The sequence below is a fragment of the Branchiostoma lanceolatum genome, chromosome 10 (assembly GCF_035083965.1).
Source record: "Branchiostoma lanceolatum isolate klBraLanc5 chromosome 10, klBraLanc5.hap2, whole genome shotgun sequence".
Taxonomy (NCBI): Eukaryota; Metazoa; Chordata; class Leptocardii; order Amphioxiformes; family Branchiostomatidae; genus Branchiostoma; species Branchiostoma lanceolatum.
Window position 1 is genome coordinate 1541715 of NC_089731.1, and position 22080 is coordinate 1563794.

General features: G+C 41.5%; 4 protein-coding genes and 1 pseudogene across 6 annotated transcripts; 3 read left to right on the plus strand and 2 right to left on the minus strand.

Moving 5' to 3' along the window:
* LOC136443181 (uncharacterized) lies at positions 1-4577 on the plus strand. The gene is made up of 7 exons (XM_066440322.1): positions 1-344; positions 793-859; positions 1515-1597; positions 2046-2162; positions 2806-2880; positions 3338-3427; positions 4074-4577. The coding sequence occupies exons 1-7, from the start codon at positions 279-281 to the stop codon at positions 4140-4142; spliced, it is 567 nt and encodes a 188-aa protein (XP_066296419.1). The 5' UTR covers positions 1-278; the 3' UTR covers positions 4143-4577.
* A 72-nt stretch (positions 4578-4649) lies between these two features.
* On the minus strand, positions 4650-10294 carry LOC136443811 (glutathione S-transferase kappa 1-like). Its single transcript, XM_066441175.1, has 6 exons — positions 10164-10294; positions 8985-9066; positions 8261-8462; positions 7254-7361; positions 7037-7211; positions 4650-6137 (listed from the first exon to the last, which is right to left on the minus strand). Exons 1-6 carry the CDS (start codon positions 10275-10277, stop codon positions 5976-5978), a joined length of 843 nt encoding a protein of 280 aa, XP_066297272.1. The 5' UTR covers positions 10278-10294; the 3' UTR covers positions 4650-5975.
* A 169-nt stretch (positions 10295-10463) lies between these two features.
* On the plus strand, positions 10464-19094 carry LOC136443182 (histone deacetylase 6 pseudogene; annotated as a pseudogene).
* LOC136443183 (glutathione S-transferase kappa 1-like) lies at positions 11481-16206 on the minus strand. Its single transcript, XM_066440323.1, has 5 exons — positions 15866-16206; positions 15575-15656; positions 12842-13037; positions 12139-12277; positions 11481-11732 (listed from the first exon to the last, which is right to left on the minus strand). Exons 1-5 carry the CDS (start codon positions 16091-16093, stop codon positions 11547-11549), a joined length of 831 nt encoding a protein of 276 aa, XP_066296420.1. The 5' UTR covers positions 16094-16206; the 3' UTR covers positions 11481-11546.
* A 717-nt stretch (positions 19095-19811) lies between the features above and the next one.
* Positions 19812-22055, plus strand: LOC136443349 (mitochondrial coenzyme A diphosphatase NUDT8-like). Of its 3 annotated transcripts, none has more exons than XM_066440553.1 (4): positions 19812-20258; positions 20853-20985; positions 21189-21285; positions 21770-22055. In XM_066440553.1, the coding sequence occupies exons 1-4, from the start codon at positions 19837-19839 to the stop codon at positions 21850-21852; spliced, it is 735 nt and encodes a 244-aa protein (XP_066296650.1). In that variant the 5' UTR covers positions 19812-19836; the 3' UTR covers positions 21853-22055. The 3 variants fall into 3 exon arrangements, with proteins under 3 accessions (XP_066296650.1, XP_066296648.1, XP_066296649.1); XM_066440551.1 differs by having other exon boundaries at positions 21193-21285; XM_066440552.1 differs by having other exon boundaries at positions 21205-21285.
* The last annotated feature ends 25 nt before the right edge of the window (positions 22056-22080 follow it).

Genomic DNA, 22080 nt, shown 5'->3' on the forward strand with positions numbered 1-22080 from the left:
GAAAGCAAAGGTGTGCATGTTATTTTAATGTATCATTGGGCCTGTCACAAACAGGGTGGGGGCACAGTAAGTGCTTAAAAGCGCCTGTGTGTAGGTAAGGCGCGGTGATGTTTGAACATCTGACAGTTACGCCCAACCGTGACGTCATGGCCTTTCATTCAACGCAGGGCTGCGGGTTTAACACAGAGAATTTGACCTCCATACCTGTCTATATCTCAAACACAGACCCAAATTGTTTTCTTATTCTTTGTTTTCTTGTTTCCAGACCTTAATCTAAGATGATGAAGAAAAGTTGCTGTTGTTCGCTACGAGCGGGGGCCGTGACTGCTGGGATCCTTCTGTCGGTGAGAACAAACTCAATACACTTGTATTCATGGCGTTGTTTTTTTGTTGTCATGCTTGGTCGATTTACTGTATCAAACTAGGCCGATGTGTTGTGTGCATCCTTACCTCAGTCTTTACATGTGATATTTTAATAGTTTTTTATTGTAATAATCGAAAATTTTAATATTATATCAATTTTCGGAGTTGGTTGCTTTCTTTAGATTTTACAAATTTCAAACACAATTGTTTAACTTCCCTTGCTACTGTTGCGAGTTGATACTACCAGTGATATTAGCGAAATTTTGCTCTTGTTTATGTAAAAGTTTACTCCCTGCATTTGCCCACAACTGATGGTCATTGCTTTGTTTTGGTTTCATGTATGATTTGTTTCTTGTCACTTCTCAGTTGGCGCTATTATACCTTAACGGAAACTGTAAAACTAGTTTAACATTCTTACCACGCTTGCAGATCGTGGCCCTGGCAGAAGTTGGCTTTGAGCTGTGGCTGTTGCTATCAGGCCGCTCTATTGACCTCAGTAAGTTACAACATTTTGTTTATGCAAACGTTTACGTATATCATATATGTTTATATCTGTGTGGAATGAGACTTATGTTAATGTGCAACGTTTGCCAAACTTGTCTAAATGACTTGTTCGATTCTAACTTCAGAACACAACATTTCATTTTTATAATGCTTTCGAAGATACTTGAAGATTTCTAGTTGGTTGTCCTGTTATTTATAAGTACTTAATCACAACTCTTTGGCCAGATGATCCTGGTCGCATGATATGTTGTGGCCGAATCAATTAGTAACTAAAATACCACTTAAAAACTGCATTTAAAATCACTCTCTGGTGTTGATAGCGTTGTTGTAAGAACAGAGCTTTATTGGTGCAGTATATCAACGCTATAATATGTACAAGGATGTAAGCTTCCGAAAATAATTTCATCAGGTTGGTAGAATATAGGATATAGGAGATTTTTTATACACAACCAGGCATTGGGACAGTGTTCTCACCGCAAAAGCGCCACCTACATCGGCTACTTATAGCTGTGAGAAGCAGTACTCCAGTCAGAAGCTCTGAAGAAGGTGTCTGATAGACATCGAAACGTTAGCAGTTGAGATTAATACCTGGTTGTGTATAAAGAATCTCCTATATCAAAGGATCTAAACAGAAGTCGTCTCCACAGATTACTATGCTGTCCTGGCGGCGGTCGGGGTGGACGCGCTGCTGTTTCTCCTCAACGTCATACTGATCATAGGAGCTTGTCTGGTAAGTAACATTTATAGCAAAAGGGACGTCGCGTTACCGAAAAAAAACATTAATATTTGATATAATCAGTAACAGTAACAACCCGCTGATTTTCTTTTACATCAACGCATTTTGATGATATGGATAAACAATTAAGTACGTATTGTCCACTGTCCTTCGCAGCAGTGAAGGATAGGGATTTTCCAAGTACAATCAAACTTGGTCTCAACAACCACTCAAGGGACTGAGTAAAATTGTTGGTGACTGGGGCTGGTTGCTCCAGAAAAATTGGACAGGACTGTTTTAATGCGGATTGTGACTAGAGCTCGAGTTGGTTGACCGGTAAGATTTGACTGTACTTTAACCTTGTAAATGCTGTACACAGCATCTTTCTTTAAATGTTACAACCACTGGTAGAATAGCATATAGTTTTCTGCGAGCTAAAACCACACCGTTCCTCCATGTACAGAGCCTGCCGGTGACCATGGCGGTGTGGATGGGTGCCATGTCCGTGTATGTCGTCATCAGGCTCGGCGTGTCCATCGCCTTCACCGTGTTCGGGGTGCCGAACGCCATCAAGACAGCTGTAAGTCAGGATTTGCACATTACTTTCCTATTCTCTTCGATCCTGGTGAAACGTAATGCCATGACTTTTTCTTTCCATCTGAGTCTGCTCTGTGCCATAGTATAGTATGAGCTGATCGCAAGGAGAGCCCCATGGGCGCCATAAAGGTTTTGGGTCTTCATCTTTTCCCTCACATGGTCTCCAGTTTTGCGCGACCTTAGGTATTTTGTTGTCCGATTCTTTCACTACATGGCCAAGCTATGTCAACCTTCTGTTGATACCTTCTTTGGATAGTCTTCTACATCCAGTTTTGTTATGATATGCAGTACCTCATGTGCGATCTTGCTTTTAGAATATAATTATCGAAACACTCTATACATCTGCAATTAACTTGGATGGATTCTACACTTCATTTATTGATAGTCGCCACGATGCAAGGCTTCCATTGTCCCTTATCACGCACGTAATTTCTACGTAGTACTTTTGAGTATCTCTTTAAAGCGTCAATTGTCATGTTTCCTACCAGGTGAAAAGATGCCACTTTGTAGATTGTCTATGAGTAAATTTATTGTTTGCTGTGAATATTTGCTTGTTTAGGTTGAATAAACTCTTTAGCTAAATGGCTACAAAACGCACTTGTTGATTTTGTTTGTTTGTTTACCAGGACGATACCATGCGGGTGGGGGTGTATCTCCTAGCGCCTCACTGGGCAGCCTGGGTCGTGCTCCTACTCATCTTCGTAAGTTTTATCAGCACTCGGTCACAGAAACTCGATTTCGATGTAAAAGGCAGGACACGCGTTGCTTTTAGGCTGTTTCAAGACTGCACATGTGGGAAATGACGCCGCGGTGCCTATTTGGTAGAGAGGCAGTGAAATCTGTCTTTACACTGAAACAACATTATCTATTCGACTCAAGAGTGACTTGTTCTCAATTTGTTTTGAAGTTTTATGAGCTCCAAATTTTGAACTTTATGTATTGATTTTCTATTTTACTTTATTGATTAATTTTGCAGTTGATTTTTTAAGAACATGTTCAAACGTTTCCAAGTAACTTCAAAATCTGTCCTTTGCTTATCTGTGAATACCCGAATAAGTAGTGAGTTATACACTGATACTGAATTTCGGCAATAACATGCTTCTCATACACCCTATCTATTGGGTCAGTTTATCCTTCCTTTATGTTTCCTTACCCCAGCTGTGGGCGTTCCTGACGGTGTACTCCTACAGTAAAGTTCTAACCGGGGAGGTCGACAAGGAGGAGGGCGTGGCAGTCATCGAGCATGAGGTAAGGCTACTCTTAAACACCCCGACCAATCAAACCACGTGAATCTACTACTTTTCTCTAAACGTTAAATCGCGGGCGGATTCAATCACTTTCAAAGTGCCAAAATTGTCGATCTGAAAACATCTTTGGAAAGCTGACACCTTTCACCATCTCACTGGCGAGTTTGTTTTGTCAGATGTAGTCGTTAACGCAAGTTAGAAAGGGATTTGTCGGGAAATGGCTGATACGAATCTGAGTTTCAATGCGATTCACGTGATTTGATTGGTCGGAGTGTTAAACAAACAACCAAACAAGCAAGCACAATGACATGTGCAAGCACATCCTCTATCATGGCGTTACCTTACTCAACAATAACAACATGGCGTGACCTTACTCAACAATAACAACACATACACAACCACAGCCTTTGTCACAAGGTAACGTTACTAGAAAACTAGAAAACAAGCACATGTACAACTTCAACCTGTTTCGTTAGTCGATCCAGTTATGCAGGACATACCTTTCAGCTACTTGTATATCAACCTACGTGTACTACTAAACACGTTTGGTAATTTTGTTTAGTCTGATCTGTGTTTTTGTGGAGCAGTTATTGTCTCATAATTTTGGAGCCCGTTTGATTTTGACTGCCAACAACAATTTCTTCCAGATGGAGACAAAGAAAGTGGAAGAAGGGGTGGTGAACAAGGCTGCAGAAAACGAGTACGCCAGCTTGTAATCGTCTCCAGATCGGCCTTATTTAGAACCATTTTATATCATGAAAATATCCATATTCTTCAGCTGGGTTTGGTTTGTGGTGTATCCACAATGCAGTATGATTAATATTGCACATCCTTTATCATTCACATACAACCTGTTGCTTGGTGTTGACTTAGGACTATACTAAGTAATATTCACCTTAAATGTCTTGTTTCAAAAAGAGAAGAGATAGTTAGAAGGTAGTCTGTCACACGGAGCTAAGTATTGTATTACTACTAGCTATTCTAAAAAAGCAAATGCTTAATTTCAGTCCTAATCTACTTCTTACTTTACCCAACTGTCATAAGCAGACATTTCAGCCAGTTTGTAACTATTATTCAAAAGTGTCTATATGAACATATTGAGCAAGTTTGTGTATTTTAGAACCCAATTTGGATATGCAATAAAATCTCTTGTTCGTATATTTCATGTCTCTGTCACTGTCATTTGTCACACAAATGTGTCAAAAAAGACAACACATTCAATCTCATGTATACCATATGCATTGGAATATCAACAAAGCAACAACGCTGAAATCACATTATCTTAAAGGTTGTATTCACATATTTATATAATCAATATTTCATGGACATCATATTTCATGGACATAAGTGTCATACCTTTTCAATGTTGACAGTGGTATTGAATGATTAATTAACGAAAAACTAAAGTCTCTTTTTCCGGATTTACCTTGTCCATGCTGTCTGATCCGATATACAAACTTACAATTGGTGCAATAAGGCTATCTCATCAACCAATTCCTACCAGTTTAGAGATCAATACTCTTTCATGTTTAACATGATAGCAGCTTCATCACTCACAGCAACCTCACATACAATGCAGTGGCAAGTTGTGGCAGTAGGCCTTACACCATTGGCTGGTACCATGACAATCTACAGTCAAATCGATACCAGTTCAGAGAAGTACAGTCTCTCATCACAACATGAATAATTTTACAACTTTATTGCCCTGTTCAACATCTATATAAATCAATTCGCTTAAAGGGCCTGAGTAGATTTTTCTGAATGTGAACACTTCAATTTGGGATTGAATCAAATTGACCAAGCCTTCGCCATCAATAAATTCCCTTTGACAGTACTGTTACACATCTTTTCCAAATGAAATTCTAGTTCGCCAATTCCCGCCATTTTGGAAAGGCGCATACTGCACTCTGACCTCTCAATACCCCAACTTCTTGAAGCGCAAACTAGCGATTCCTTCAAACTCCAAGATAGGCGAATTGAGGGGAATTGAGTGTGGATGCATGCAGAGCGAGTTTCCAATGGCAGGTGTGAATGCAACTGAATTGATAGCTATTCGAATTGAATTAATTCATACAAATTTATTCAAACTAATAACCCAATGTGAACAGGGTCTAAGTCTTGGGAAGTCAATGGAGGTTAGACATCCCTATATTAAGTTACGCCACATAACAGTTACTCAAGCAACTGGATATGATTTTGGAAACGGTCACTGACGAACGGTATTGGATGCTACTTGAAACGTCTGACTGTTTCCAAAATCATATCCAGTTGTAATCTCCAAGCAGATCCACACGGGGCGCGAAAATCGTATATGCTAGCCAGAGAAGGTCCAATCAGCCCCTACGGGTATGGACCCTACGGGTACTGGACCTTCTCTGGCTAGCATATACGATTTTCGCGCCCCGTGTGGATCTGCTTGGAGATTAATCCAGTTGCTGGTCGAATGAATGAATAACTGTTATTTGGCGTAAGTCTTGGGATGTTCACATCTTGGCCTTGGCCAGTTCTGATCAAGTTCACATCTTGGCCTTGGCTAGTTCTGATCAAGTTCACATCTTGGCCTTGGCCAGTTCAGGCAGCGGACCGTACCACTTCTCCCCCAGCATGTGGGCCATCAGCTCCATCCTGTCCGACCCGAAGAACATCTGCGGTTTCCCGTCGACGTGCGCCACGATGGTGGGCGAGCCGAACGCCCCGTGGTCCAGCGCGGCCTGCGTGGAGAAAGGAGAGAGATCCAAGACTTAGTGATGACGTGAGGACTGATGCACAAAAGAGTTGCTGTGGCCGAGGAACAATCATTTGTGGTTTCCTCACTACAAGAATGTATTGTACAGTTTCTGTACTTTTGATAATGAGTGTCTGGTACGTGATGTGTATATTTTGCTATTGTTTCATTTTCAAAATTGTCAGCAAACTCTGGAATTCAGGATGAATTTCCTCTGCCAATGTATTTGCTTGGCGATAATAATAAGACTTTATAATTTATACCAATCTTTATTTCACACTCATATCCTCTCCACTCTATTATTCCTGTCATCTGACGGTCCTGTCTTACCTATAGTATGTCCCTCTTATCTGTCCTGCACTGCTGACTCATTATACAGGCTACAGGCTTGTTATCAAGACCTGCTATCTGCTACACGGTATTCATGTAAGAAAGAGGCTGTCAAAAGTTGCCTACTGAGTTTTAGTCAATGAAAAACATGACCGAACTCTAAAGTGTCAATCTAGAGGACAATACATGGCAGAAACCGTACATATTCAGACATGCTTACAAAAATTGACCTATAATATCTTGTCTCTAAGGGGGGGTTTCAGCATTTATTAGGAATTCAGATGGTTTATCTATGGAATAAATATGTGCCACATTACAAGTCAAAATTCAATTCATGTGTGAGAGGTCAAGAAATACGGACACTAGTACGGACACGACTGCATGTGTTGAAACCTCTCAAACAACTCTTTTATTCAAATGGTAGAACGGGCTCGGCCGTTCTATGTACAAACGGCCGGTCCCGTTCGACATAACGACTTTGCTCGTTACATGGCATATGGAACAACGCTCGAGACACAAAGACTTTGCTCGTTACACATGTACGCTATACCACACCTGTGTGTTCTGTCGTAGCCGGTCCTTCACAGCCTGGTCCTTGATGGTGGAGAGCAGCTGCTTCGCCAGGTCCTCCGGGATGCCGGCTTTGGCTGCTGCAGACATCAGGCTGGCAGGCTCTGTGATGTCCTCGTCGCGGTAGTAGATTCTCAGGAACAGTTGCCTAGTGAAGGGTTTAATGATAAGATGTGTCAGCAGTAGTCAAACATATAACTACAGCTGCCTGGCCAGGTCCTCCGGGATGCCGGCTTTGGCTGCTGCAGACATCAGACTGGCGGGTTCTGTGATGTCCTCGTCGCGGTAGTAGATTCTCAGGAACAGTTGCCTGGTGAAGGGTTTGGCACATCATGTATCAATGTACACAGCCAAAAAGAAACACAAAATAAAAACAGTCACCGATATTAGCTTACTGGAAGCTTTTCTCTATACGAAATCAGACTGGCTGATTCTGTGATGTCCTCGTCACGGTAGTAGATTCTTAGGAACATGGGTTTAGTAATGGGTTTAGTGCATCATGTTATGAATATACATTAGCCAAACGGTATTGTATATATCATGTATAACAAGATGTGTCACCAGTAGACAAACATGATAACATCAGACTGGCGGGTTCTGTGATGTCCTCGTCGCGGTAGTAGATCCTCAGGAACAACTGCCTGATAATATGGTTAGCAGTGCATCATTATTAAACAAACCTAAACACACCAATGTATCTTATTTTAGTTATTTTTCAGCTGGTTGAAACAAATGTATCTTATTCTACTTTTTAGTTATTTTTCCACTGGTTGAAACAAGAAGGAGAAAAATGGCAGCCTGCTTTGTTGTATGTAGGTACTCATATTCAGAAACCACCATGATGAAAAAACAAGGAGGAAAAGTGCAAATGTATGCACAATACATGTACTAATATACACTATATTCAAACTACTGCAATATCATTCTTTGGATACATCCATTTACTATATAGTTCATATTGAATATCGATAGGGGACCGTTTGTTTGGGACTTTGGGTGCTTTGTGGATACCAAAAGTAAATATAATATTCTCCGGGCAGTGGGCCCTAGCCAGCTGGGTGCCATCCTATTTCTACCGGGGGCTCCTACACTCGCTACCCTAAAAAATATTTTCATAGGTAGCGAGTGTAGGAGCCCCCTGGTAGAAAGAGGATGGCACCCAGGCTAAGTGGGCCCATGTAAATCTTATATGCATACAAAATTACAAACCTTGTCAACTCTTCCAAGTACTGGTCACAGTTCATGTCCACCGCCGTGAGGAACCTGCCGGCGTTGATAGACCCCTTGATGAACAGGACCTCCGCAGGGTTGCTGGGCATTTTGAAGGGCACCTGGTACATGTCTGTCAGCCGCTTCAGGTCCTTCCCCATGTAGCTGGCCTTGGCAGGCACCATGCCAGGCGGACGGTTATCTGGGAGGGGAGGGGGGAAGATGCATGTAGGTTAATTTGATGCCATCACGGTTGCTGGACATTCTGAAGAGCACTAAATGTACATGTCCGTCAGCCTCTTCAGGTCCTTTCCCATGTAGATGGCCTTGGCGGGGACCATGACAGGCGGGCGGTTATCTGGTGGGGAGTGAGGAAAGATGTACAGATTAATTTGATGCCATCATGGTTGCTGGGCAACTTGAAGGGCACTTTGTACATGTCCATGAGCCTCTTCAGGTCTTTTCCCATGTAGGTGGCCTTGGTGGGGTCCATGCCAGGTGGACGGTTATCTGGTGGGGAGGGGGGAAGATGCACAGATCATCATTTTGTATTTACCCTAGCCTTACAGTCTAGTCTCACACAGCTTTTACCTACAGTACAAACACTGGTGCATTATGCCCCGGCACGTGATCTGGGCATAGGGTTATAGCACCCTTGTTCCCCTCTTTAAAAAAAGCCCTGGACTGTACTTTAAGAGTCAGACAGACATGTGTGCCCTCCTACCTGCCCCCTGCATGATGCCAGACAGGAAGAACGGCCTCAGTTTCAGGTCGATGTTCCACTTCTGCTGGTAACGGCACATCACCTGTGGATGGCAGGGGGTAAAGGGGATATCAGATTCTGTATCATTATGTTATACTCCTGTTATGTTAATTATGTTGTATCATTATGTTATAATATTTATATAAAGTAAGTGAACTCCTGCTCTGGGCACCAACTCATGGGCACTCCTGTGTCGGGCTACCCCGACGGACCTACATAGACCAACTTGCTGGGGATGTAGAGGTGAGGGCTGAAGATCTAGACCAACTAATGGCAGACCGTGACGCCTGGAGGGAGAGAGCAGCCTTAGTCCGGGCAAGCTGCCCGATAAGATGATGATGATGATGTTTTACTCAGATTAGTTTGCTTCTTGCAAAAGGAACATGTACAGGATGTGTTATATATTTCATTACCATTCGGGATGTATATATGATATATATACTCTACTCTACTCTATAGGGTCAATGTTGCCCGGGTACACGCCCTGGTCTTATACTTTTGGATGCCTGTAAAGCCTGCGGCCCGTGTATGAGGAATTCAAAGCTTATGACGTCAAACGTCTGCATCTAAAAGAACCTTACACAAACCCGTTTGGACATAGTTATACAAATCAAAACAAAGGTCGAGACAGAACTGTTTCCAAAAAAGTAAGCCAGGGGCCTTCACCTTTGACACCGCACATACGTACTCGAATTACGAAATGGCTTGTTTGCGAACCATGGCGAAGACGTATTGCTAATGAAAAAGCTAAGTATAAGGTCACATGCATACATAATTTACAGATTACTTGACCTACATTACAAAAGGACTCTGACCTCCAGACTTTTTTCCGTGCAGGTTTTCACTCATCAAAAAAAAATCTACATAACAGAAAAATAACTGCCATGCCTATCAGCTTGTTCGATAACACCAATTCAGATTCTCTTTTGATGATGCTGAAAACCGTTTCGTAATTCTGCTTTTTCCTAACTTCAGTCAGCCTCCTTGGTTTAGTCAAGAACGTTTGTTTCTGTGCCCCGCCCCCCTCCCTACCTCCAAATTCACGTATATCAGCGAATACCAATGATTTTCCTTATAGCAGGCACACAGTATCGAGAGAGAAAATGTTCTTTTAAAGGTTTAGACAGTTGTTTATCTTACCTCGAACGCCAGCCATGTGTAGGGCGACAAAACGTCGTAGAAAAACTCCACAGATTTTCGAGTTGGTGCCGCCATCTTGGACGACCTCTGGGTGACCTGCCTGGCATATACCATTACTTTAGAGGGAGGCTAAAGATAAATCCCGTTGAAGAGAAAATTTTACAGCATAACAGACATGTAAAATAATTGATAAATAAGATTTAAACATATCACAAATATAATTATCTAAAGTTATACATATTGATTTTAAAAGATATCTGGCCGTAGGAATCTTGTAAAAACTAGTCGAGGGCCCCTACTTGCGGTTGTAATAGTCTTACTTTTACTGGGTCAAAGTTGACGGTGACGGCGTACTCTCGGTCGCTCTGATAATAGTAATTTCCGACGCTTTCTGTTTTTTGTGTGACATGAAATCTGTTCAAGAGATTAAAGAGAAGCTTATACTCTTCTGAAAGACAGGAAAGCGTTGAAAGACCACGAACTGGGTGAGTAAATTACGTAACTATTCTTCGTTATGAAATCATGTACGTGGGGAGGGGGGCAAAAGTAGTGACGTTGAGCTTGACAGAGTTGACTGTCGACAAGGATAGAACACTTACTGTCACAGGAAAGCTGGGGGGGGGGGGTCCCAGGCTAAGGCGGGCAGGGCTCCAGCCTGGCGCGGTATGACATACAACTACACTACAAAGTAAACTCATTTTTAGCAACCAGTCATACCTAATGTTTGCATGTCTGATTGCAACTGTATCCTCACTACTTAGTAGATAACTTCAAACAGTGCTTGTAATCAAACATGCAAAGATTACATGTTACAGGTTGTTCAAGTTATAAATTGTAATATGATTATATTATAACCAGCTGCTACTGTGCCACATGCTTACAAAACTTGTGTGTTACACCAAACTGCTGTTAAACCAGGTAGTATATACATATAGATACAGAATACCGGCTATACAGATAGTATTATTCAGATACAAAAGCTTGTGTACACGTTTGTTTTGCCAAATGGACGGCAGGGGTTTATCTAAATCAGGAAAGAGGGGCGCTGCACCCTCTTGTGACAGCCCAGCGCCCCCTTGTGGAATTCAGATTTTAGCTTAATATCCAGCATACAGCCTTCACTCAGCAATTGATTCTTCCATAAATACATAGAATTCGCTCCCTCGCTTGTGTGTGCTCCCTCTTATTCAATTTTTCTAGAAAAACCCCTGGACGGTTATACCGGCTATATACTAATATAGACACAGATATAGAAGCTGGTATGTTACGCAGAAGGCGGTTATGCCTGCTATATAGATACAAATACAGAAGCCTGTGTCTTATGCCAAAGTGTGTTTATTCCGGCTATACAAATACTAGTACAGATCTGACAAATATGACAGGTCACATCTTGGCTTTGGCCAGTTCAGGCAGCGGACCGTACCACTTCTCCCCCAGCATGTGGGCCATCAGCTCCATCCTGTCTGACCCAAAGAACATCTGCGGTTTCCCGTCAACATGCGCCACGATGGTGGGCGAGCCGAACGCGCCGTGGTCCAGCGCCGCCTGCGTGGTCTCTCGGAGCCGGTCCTTTGTTTGTTTATTGGTTTGCACATTGACAAATAGAATAAGAAAACAGAGGCAAATTAATATACAGAATATAACAATATAGTGCAGGAGGATGGAGGAAAGCCGGGAGGTTTTTTAAGTCCTCCTATGAGCTAACTAATAACAGTAATGAAATACAATTATAAAGAAAACCATACTACTATAGATAAACCAATTTCTAATACACTTCAATAGGTGAAAATAATGGAACACAATAATACATATTATTTAAATATATCAATAAATGTACCAAAAAAAGTAACTCAAGCAACTGGATAAAATTTTGAAACCTGGATGTCTAACCTTCGTCAATAAGTATACAACAATTTAAAAAGTAATGATACAAACTGACAATCAAACTAACGACAAATAGAGATTTAGAATTAACCTTGACTGCCTGGTCCTTGATGGTGGAGAGCAGCTGCTTGGCCATGTCCTCCGGGATGCCGGCTTTGGCTGCCGCAGACATCAGACTGGCGGGTTCCGTGATGTCCTCGTCGCGGTAGTAGACCCTCAGGAACAACTGTCTGGTAAAGGGTTTGGTACATGATTATAATTATATACCTAGCCAAAGGGAAACGTATCATAAAGTCTGTCACCAGTAGACAAACATGATTACATCATCAGACAGGCGGGTTCTGCGATGTCCTCGTCTCGGTAGTAGTAGTAGTAGATCCTCAAGAACAACTGCCTGGTGAAGGGTTCGGTAAATCATATCATCAAGATGCATTGATCGAAGGAAAGTAGGGCTTTTTTTGAAGAGGGAAACAGGGGCATTGTGCCCCCATGCCCTGACCATGCGCCCCCTTACCCTTGGGAACAGATCCTCTGACAAGCATGAAATTCTGATTGACCTGTGAGGGATGCTACAATCTACTAGGTCATGATCACATGTGGCCACAGTCTTCAACTTGGACCTGTAATTTTGCTGATCATGGAGCCTTAAAAAAACTCAACCTTGAAATTCTCTAAAACTTCACTCCAGGATAGGGGAGGAACCTGCTTTGTTGCTCTGCTCCCTTGCAGTTTTTTCCTTCTCAAACCCCTGGAAACTTAAGGTAACATTGAGTAAGATAAGTCAGTCCACAAACCTTGTCAACTCTTCCAAGTACTGGTCACAGTTCATGTCCACTGCAGTGAGGAAGCGTCCAGCGTTGAGGGAACCCTTTATCAAGATGACCTCTGCAGGGTTGCTGGGCATCTTGAAGGGCACTTTGTACATGTCTGTCTGCCTTTTCAGGTCCTTCCCCATGTACGAGGCCTTGGAGGGGCCTGGTTGGTTGAAACCTAGAGGGGAGGGTGGAAATATGCGCAGATTAACTACTATACTAATTCTAGGTCTTCTTATTTTAATAATACGTATGAGGCCTTGGAGGGGCCTGGTTGGTTGAAACCTACAGGGGAGGGGGGAAAGATGTGCAGATTGACAACTAGTACTATACTAATTCTAGGTCTTCTTATTTTAATAATACGTGGTATGACACTGTTAGCTGTACCATATCCTGTTTAGCAATGCTAAGTTACTATCAGAGCAGAAATATCACCTATTGTTTGTTTAGCAATGATAAACTATAATTATAAATTATATATAGTAACCACAAGGGCTCCCCCCTACTAGTATGGATGGTACCCATGCCAGCGGAGTGTGGCCAGTACTTGAAATGTCTGTCAGATATCCATCATATCAGATCTTGAATACTATTATTAAACTACCTAGCATACGCATCGGACTCGTCATCCACCAGAGGGCATTACCAGAAGTGGACTCCCCTGAAATCTTTGCCAGCGAAGCCAAGCCAATGATTACTCTCATCTCCCAAATAAACATACCCCCCGGAATAAACATACCCCCCGGACAAATTTTCAAAATCTAATAAACGTACCCCCCGGAATAAACATACCCCCCGGAAAATTAACCAAATTTACAGATAAACTGTGTCCGAGGGAAAGAAGATGATAAGGTAGCTGTAGGCTCTCTTTATTCATTTATGCCTGTCTGAGGACCATACCAGTAAAGTGTATAAATATTGAACAGAATAACTGCACACATCTTGTTCATCTTCTTGCTTGCCACTTCAAAAAAAATATAGTAGTGATGTTGAAAAATTGGGCATAGGATCTCCGCTATGAACCCTAACCGGGGGCCAACGGTGCTTTCAAATTCAACAAGTGAAAATATACATGATACATGCATTTTCTACTTGGAACTTGAAGCAAGTGATCAAGGAAAATTGTTGTATATACTGACATAAATCAAAACACGACAAGTAGTCGCCAAACTGCTCAGTTCACTTGGATGAGCAACACTTTAAAAGTCTACTCTTTGTTTTTAAACAAATGTATCAACATTTAGAACATGAACAGAAGATTTCAATATCCTGAATATATGGTCATCACAGGTAAGTTATTACTTATTTGTAAAAGCCATAGAGAAAAGGAAGAACTATGACATGTATATGATGTAACTTTTTATCTTTCCCTACTTTCCTTTTATCTTATATGCATTGCATATAGAAAGATTTGTAAACTTTACGATTTGTAAACATTACATGCCACAAATTATTGTGTTGTGTCAAGGACATTATCATATTATATCAAGGATAATATTATATAATGTTCTGGTTTTTGTTGTTGCAATCCAAATGATTTAAAATCCACAAATCACCCTTGTATGTAGCAAAAAAACATTAATTTTGAGAAACTAAATTGTCAACAAATTTGTGAGAAACCTCAGGCCTTTTCCAATGTTGCCACAAAGCACAAGGTTCTCATGTTACACATGAAAAGTTGAGCTAGACACAGCGGCGCCGCAGACAGAAAGGGGCGGGGCTAACAGAAAGTTTCACCCATATTCCTAGAAAGCTCTGGTATTCTTTCTGTAGAGGGGTGATCTTTTCTAAAGCATTTTTAAGTGATAATAACGGTGACTAGATTGCAATTCAATTTTATATACAGACTTTGATATTAAAATTCTCTTTGTAAAAATGCAAAACACATTTCTGACCAAGGGAAAGGAGTTTTATTTGTACATAAAAAAGAGTTGTTTCCCCTTCTTCGAAGTGAGCTCTTCCATGACAAAACGTTCCCACGGCCAGAGTCACTGACGTCCATGGATGCGTTACTCACTTTACTTAAATACTGTGGCGATTCTCCAAGCGCTAAATTTCCATGTTTGTGGTAGGATTGAAATGTTTTGATATATATTGAAAGTAATTACACAGTTTTTTGATGCTAAGACACTGTTTTTTTTGTGGTGTTGTTTTTATATTTTCATTTTGGGAAGGACTGTATCTCACGTGAGTAGAGAAATTTACATGCGTTAAACGTACTTGAAACACTGCGCCGGCATGTTTATTTTTTTCTGATCAGCGTGCTTTAGTTTACGATATAAACAGAGACTGTCCAAGTTGTTTATACAAAAAGAATTGCATTTCAAAACGTCAGTGTGGCGTCTTATTTTCTCCCAATAACAACGTTGACTTTGTAGTGTCATAGAGATCGACCGATACGTTACGAGTTACGCCGGGATTTCACAAAGGGCGTGTCATAGCGGCAGGGAAATCAACGCCGCTTGGCCGAAAAATAGCGAATTATGAGCAAAAATGGCGTTGAAATATGGGCAGGAAAACCCAAACTTTCAATTTCAATGGGATCCCTGGTTAGCAAAACTCTGATTTTCAAAAAAATAATAAACGTACTGTCCAAAATAAGAACGTACTGGGTGGATTTTGAGGCTGAAAAAAATAAACGTACCGGTACGTTTATTTGGGAGATGAGAGTAGTATATGTGATTAAGAATCAGACACATATATTTTCCCACCCACCTACACCCTGCATGATCCCAGACAGGAAGAACGGTCTCAGTTTCAGGTCAATGTTCCACTTCTGTTGGTAACGGCACATCACCTGGGAATGGTAGGGGGTAAATCGGCATACATTTTGTGTCTTTAATCATATCTATAATTTGTTCGGTCAAAAAAGTTTGTTTCTGTGCCTCTTGCACCACCCCCAAACTTACACAAATTGGCAAATATTAACGGGTCTCCCTCTAGTATACAATTAAGATGATAGTAAAATTGTTGCTTCAAAGTTGTTGACCGGTGTGTGTGTCCTACCTCAAAGGCCAGCCATGAGTATGGCGACACAACGTCGTAGAAAAGCTCCACAGATTTACGAATCGGTGCCGCCATCTTGAAGGACCTTTGAATGACCTGTCTGGAATACATGTATACTGTAATTCTTGTTTCTTTCACTGTAACTTTAAGTTCACTGTTTTCACTGTCACCTCTGGACCGTGAACTTATCATCACAGTGAAAAACCTATTTATGATTCCTCCACACATCCTTTCTGTAAATCACTTGCTACCACCGTGAAGTTAAAGTTCAGTGAAAATGTCCCTTTTTCTTACACCGTGAAAGTTTGCTACCGTGAACCTAAAGTGAATTACAGTAGTATTTGCATTAATTCTGTTCAATGGAAAGCACAATTTTATCCTTTAATGGCTATATTACTAGACATTATTACAGGCTTTTACATGTGTCAAATATGTGATGAACAAGATGTATACATCTTCACAAATATTGTTTTATCTACAGTGTGAATAATATACAAATGTATATAGATATCAAAAGATATCTTTCTGTCAAAACTTTATGCCAACTTCTTTCAATCAAAATACATTGGCCCCTACCAGTGATTGTAATAATAGCGTTCCTTTTTTGGGAGTCAAAGTTGCAATTGAGCGTGACACCCTACTTTTTAACTAGACCAGAGTTTCTGTTGTTTTCTCACAGAATTTCTGTGACATCTTTGCAGATACAAATCATATATAGTAGGTAACAAACCTTTGCTTTTGGCCACAAGCTCTTGACTGGGATTTTTGTCTTCTGTTTTCTCACGCCTAGATATGTTAGAGGATCAATCCCGAGTAGAACAAACATTCAGCTGGGAAAACACAATATGGCCCCCAATCACTTTAGAGATTACAAACTAGCTATAGAGAGCCGATCACACTTACATGTATGATGATGTATCTGAAAAAGAGTGGTAGCCTGTGGTTGGTAAGTAATATGTAGTCTGATCATTATCTAGAATTTACTAATAGGTACTTAGTGTGCTTGGTGCACCTAAATTCTACCATGAATGTTTGTCCTACTCAGAATTGAGCCTCCACAATATCTAGGTATGAGAAAACAGAAGACACTAAGTGTATAAAAACATAAAGACGCTATGGCGTCTACATGTATATCAATCTCATACATATATAAACTCAGAGCCAAACCTACATGTAGTTGTGGCGACTCTTGGACTGTGTATTTTACTTAATATAATATAGTTATTGCATTATATTACTTATTAGCCTTTGATATAAGGATTAGGCTGTAAGTAAAATACACCCTTCCAAGAGTCAGGCCACGGCTAACCCAATCTGATTTTATCGACTGTCATGATATGAAACCAAATTCATGGACCTATTGCCTTACTCTAGCCTGTCTAGGCCAATACAAGGTACTAGCATTCCTATACAGGTGTACACTTACAGCACTTGGAGTGCAGTTTGTCCAATTAAGTTACAGATCTAGTCTCTAGATACACATTGTAAATATAACATAATGTACATATATGTAGGACTGGGCTAGTGTACAGTATATACAATGTCGGCTAACATGTTGCATTACATGTATCTAGTAAAAACTATCAGTCTCTATTTATACTAGTAGTATATATACTGTATGTAACCTATAGTCTCTATAGAGAGAGCTAACTACAAGCCTTCACTCACCTGCTGTTCCAGGCCTCACTCCTAACCCAAATGCACACTAGTACTGTAGCTAATCTTGACTCAAACCATGGTTGCTCTCACCATGGCAACAACCAATCAGGACTTGCTCACAGTCACTCCTCACATCGCATATGGTTTACCTAATTAACATATAGTAATTGCATAAAACTATATTAACAGGCCTTGGGTCATGGGTGTTAGAGTTAGGAATGCACATGGGGAGGGGGACATTCGGCTCTAAGCAACTGTACATATTGGCTTAGTGCACGTGGTAAGATACAAATGACTGTATATTGTGCTTATCGATGCACATACAGAGACACTGGTGCGTGAAAACCAATGACATTCTCCCAGGCACCAACAGCAAAACACTGGCAGTATCTCTACCACCCATGCAATGTGAAAAAGAGCTTGTGAAAATATGGAAGGTACAAATCTCCATATGTTAATCAATTTCGATCTTCAATCTTTGCTTTCGGCTAACTGGGATTTTTGTCTTCTGTTTTCTCACGCCTAGATATTGTAGAGGATCACTCCTTCAAGTAGAACAAACACTCATCTGGAAAACACAACATGGCCGACCAGCAACCCTCAGGCAGTGGTGACAGGTCACATGACCATCCTCCAACCAATCAGAGCAGCTCTTCTGCTGCCATGGCAACCACATCTGATGAAGGTGCTGCAGGAGGAGCCGAATCCGCATCATCACCAATCAGCGACCTGATTGGTGGAGAGTTCGTGTTTGACAACATGTTCGCCGTGGTGCCATTGCCATGGTGCGAGCACCTGGAAACCGTAGCAACGCTCCCTAGCGACGGCCTGGATGCGTCGGCGCCGTGCGTGACCTGCGGTGACCCCTCGGAGAACTGGGTGTGCCTGCACTGCTACCAGGTGCATTGTGGGAGGTTTGTGAAGGAGCACATGGTTCGGCACGGGGAGACGACGGGACACTGCCTGGTGTTGAGTTACGCTGACCTGTCCGTCTGGTGCTACCCCTGCGACGCCTACGTACACAACGAGACTCTACTACCCGCCAAGCGATCCGCGCACCTCAGCAAGTTTGGCTGTCTGCCGGGGTGTTGATTAACAATGGCAATATCATATGTAGTCAAAGCTGTGATGAAGTTGATATCTCAACCTTTTCTGTGTTACTGTTAGGGCAATGTAGCCATTTTGACTACTCTCCAAGCAGAGGTTGGTGGGAAAGATTGTGACCATGTTACAAAAAACGGGGCATATGATAAAAAGGTCACAATCTTCCCCACCAACCTCTGCTTGGAGAGTAATTTTGACAACTTGTTGTCCCCCTGTGCACTTAAACTTTAACTTAAGAAGTTTTGCTGCATATTTGGACACTGAGTAATAATGTTGCAATGTTAGATAATATTTGGACACCAACTACAGGATGTTTTTTTGCCCTTCTTGTTCAGTAGAAATATAATGCTGTATATTGGTATCGTGCATTTCTGTTGATTCTGGGTAGGTGGCACCGTTGCAACACTTTAAACGGTGACATCACATGTACAGCTTTTGATAATAAAGTCCACATATTCAAAATATATACATGTCTCGTGTATCCTTCTGAGTCACATTTATGTCAACTGTTTAAGCATATACATATATGTTTACATATACAGATACTGTCATTCTGCAAATTTAGCCATATTTTCCCATATAGTTATAAGAATGTCTGAAAATGACAAGCATGAAGATTTTTTGTGAGAGTTTTACACACAATCTTTGCACATAATAATGTATTCATAAAAGTATAAGATTTTTTAGTGTTTAATGTTTATATATATATATATATATATATATGTTTTTTTTTTATATAGTCTATTTTGGACACCAACTATGACAACAATAGCCTGCATTCCTCGTTAGTTTACCATGCCTTCCGCTCTCCCCTTTTACTAGCATTAGTAAATAGGCCCAGTGAACTCACTAGCCAAGGGTTTCTGTACCAATTTACACAAACATGTCCCAAGCTACCATACATGTACGTACTGTAAATGCATTTAAGTTCCCGTGGTTTTTATTTCGTGGTAGGGAGAAAATCGAGTGTCCGCGGTGGTTTCAGTATTGCCACAGTCGTAGGTGAGCAAAATGTTTCGCGGTGGTTTTAAGTTCGCGTTGAAAATTCACCTTGAAAACCGCTAACATAAAACCACTGCAAACATTTCTGCATTTACAAATTACAGTAGCTATGAAAAGTATAAGCATTGTACTTTTATTTAGTCCCTTTTTACCAAATGCTTTCTTTCCTCTTTCAGATGAAGTACCCTTCCTGACATTCTGCAGTTATGAAGCTGTGGATTTCTGCCCTCAAAAACAACCATATACCTCAGAGAGTGTTGGCTTCCCATGCCAGAACTTTGTGCTGCTATACGTCCAATCACAACACAAATTTTTCCTCAAAATCAACTCGCACAAGACATGTCTCAAACAAAAGTAATTTTCAGGGAAAACAGTTTCTTAGTGCCAATAAGCCATGCCGCGAGCTTTCGACGTCCTTCTCAAAAGAGACGGCCATTCAGAACATCCTCCTGGAGGAGAACAAGCTCAGGACGTTGGAGATGATACCGAAGATGAGGAGTATTGTGACCAATGAGAAGGTGTCAGTGGGGGCTGCAGTGCTGGTGCCGCTCTGTACGGTGAAGGGAGTTCCTTCTGTGCTGTTCACCCTCAGGTCTTCAAGGTTAAGGAGTCACCAGGGGGAAGTCAGGTCAGCGTCTTAAATTACTTACTTAGACTTAGATTCTCCTGTGTCTAGTGGCACAACGGACAGCAAGCTCTCTCCATTCAGTAAGGTTTTGCGCCAGGACTTCTGCTCTCCTCAATGTAATCCCCAGTTGGTTATTAAGGTCCTTCTGTAGCATCTGTCGCCATGTAAGGGTCTTTCCCGTTTTCTTTACCCTTTATTGTTCCACAGGTATTCAGAGCACAATTGTCTTGAATATATACTAAGTGTAATGTATAGTTGGTACCAGTAGTTGTTATTTTGCAGTCTGATTCTGCAGCTGCAACTAATACATATGTCTACATGCATGCAGTCGAGTTGTAAGTAGTTCTTGTAAAATATAGATACATGTATTAAACTTATCAGTGTATTCTATATGTCAGACAATACCCTACTAATACTAGTACTCTATAGTGGTAAACTGTGCCATAATGTATCATACATTTTGTAGTCTGTATCTGGAGTTACTTTGCATTTGATCTTTTCCAAGAAGGGCCATGAACGCTTATGAACTTGTCACAACCTAATGATGATGATGATCTTTTCCTAACAAAGATTCGTGTTCAATTTGGTTCCCAGTTTCCCGGGCGGCATGTGTGACAGTACCGACCGCGACATCGTCCACACGGCACTACGGGAGACGGAGGAGGAACTGGGCATTCCCTCCAGCTCTGTGGACGTCTGGGGATCGCTCAAGCCTATTCCTGACAGGGTAGGTACAGGGGACTGTTCATTATGTGGGGGGGGGGGCACTCAAGCGTATCCTTATTATGTTTGGGAGCAATTGCTCTTTTTTAAGATCTTTTTCTTTTCTAAGCTTTGATTGTAATGATCATATCTAACTACGCTACCGACTTAACACTGTATAGCTTGCCTAAATGCATTATGTATTGTTCCGTATTCCTGACATTACAGTTAGTTAAACCTACAGAGAAACACCATGACTGTTGTAGCTGTGCTGGGGAATGTGGGAGAGGTGGACCCTGCAAAACTCAAGCTCAGCCCGAGGGAAGTGAGTACAGAACTGTGTTGTTGTTATGATTTTATTCAACCTCAAGAAGCTTCATCACATTTGAAATCGCTCGAATGGCTACTTTTCATAAAAGTCAAACAAAACACTTGTGATCCTTTCTGGTGAAATTGCAGCCTCTTAATTTTTCCCATGCTGCTTCAGGTGCAGTGTAGCATAGCTCCGCCCTGCAATCTTCTGGACACTGCCCATTTCAGCAAACAAAGAAACAAACAATCAGTTGTTTATGTTAACCCAGGTAGCTGTAGCATTGCTTCTATGCCTATCTTCTTGACACTGCCCAGCCTGGCAAAGACATAAGCAAACAAAAAGTTGTTACAGTTGTTGATGTTTATCCAGGTGGTGGCAGTAAACAATTGTTGTTGTTTATGTTTATGTTTACCAGGTGGCGGCAGTAAGCAGTTGTTGTTGTTTATGTTTACCAGGTGCTGGCAGTAAACAGTTGTTATTGTTTATGTTTACCCAGGTGGCGGCAGTGTTCCCCCTGTCCTTTTCCCACCTGCTCGACCCCGCCCGACAGCGCTACACCACCATGAAGCGTCGCCATGACAACTACAGCTACACCATGCCCGTCTGGCTCGGCGGCCCGCACCGCGTCTGGGGTCTCACCGCCATCATGCTCGACCAGGTGCTGGTTGCCATGGCAACGGACTGGTACAGAACGGTGCTGCGGTCCAGCTGGAGACAATGCCGGTGACGTCTACTGTTTGTGTCGTTTTGTCCGGTTTCGAAATAAAGCTGCCAAACCCAGATTTGATTTGTTTGACCCATGCTGAT

Coding starts and splice junctions, on each gene's coding strand:
- LOC136443181 (XM_066440322.1), top strand. CDS start 279: ATGATGAAGAAAAGTTGCTGTTGTTCGCTACGAGCGGGGGCCGTGACT. Junction 860..1,514: donor AGGCCGCTCTATTGACCTCA/GTAAGTTACAAC, acceptor TCGTCTCCACAG/ATTACTATGCTGTCCTGGCG. Junction 2,163..2,805: donor CGAACGCCATCAAGACAGCT/GTAAGTCAGGAT, acceptor TTTGTTTACCAG/GACGATACCATGCGGGTGGG.
- LOC136443349 (XM_066440551.1), top strand. CDS start 19,837: ATGAAGCTGTGGATTTCTGCCCTCAAAAACAACCATATACCTCAGAGA. Junction 20,259..20,852: donor AGTCACCAGGGGGAAGTCAG/GTCAGCGTCTTA, acceptor TTTGGTTCCCAG/TTTCCCGGGCGGCATGTGTG. Junction 21,286..21,769: donor TCAAGCTCAGCCCGAGGGAA/GTGAGTACAGAA, acceptor ATGTTTACCCAG/GTGGCGGCAGTGTTCCCCCT.
- LOC136443183 (XM_066440323.1), bottom strand. CDS start 16,093: ATGTGTGGAGGAATCATAAATAGGTTTTTCACTGTGATGATAAGTTCA. Junction 13,038..15,574: donor TGGGATCATGCAGGGTGTAG/GTGGGTGGGAAA, acceptor CCTCCCCTCTAG/GTTTCAACCAACCAGGCCCC. Junction 12,278..12,841: donor TACTTGGAAGAGTTGACAAG/GTTTGTGGACTG, acceptor ACCCTTTACCAG/ACAGTTGTTCCTGAGGGTCT.
- LOC136443811 (XM_066441175.1), bottom strand. CDS start 10,277: ATGGTATATGCCAGGCAGGTCACCCAGAGGTCGTCCAAGATGGCGGCA. Junction 8,463..8,984: donor TGGCATCATGCAGGGGGCAG/GTAGGAGGGCAC, acceptor CTCCCCTCCCAG/ATAACCGTCCGCCTGGCATG. Junction 6,138..7,036: donor GGCTACGACAGAACACACAG/GTGTGGTATAGC, acceptor TTCTCCACGCAG/GCCGCGCTGGACCACGGGGC.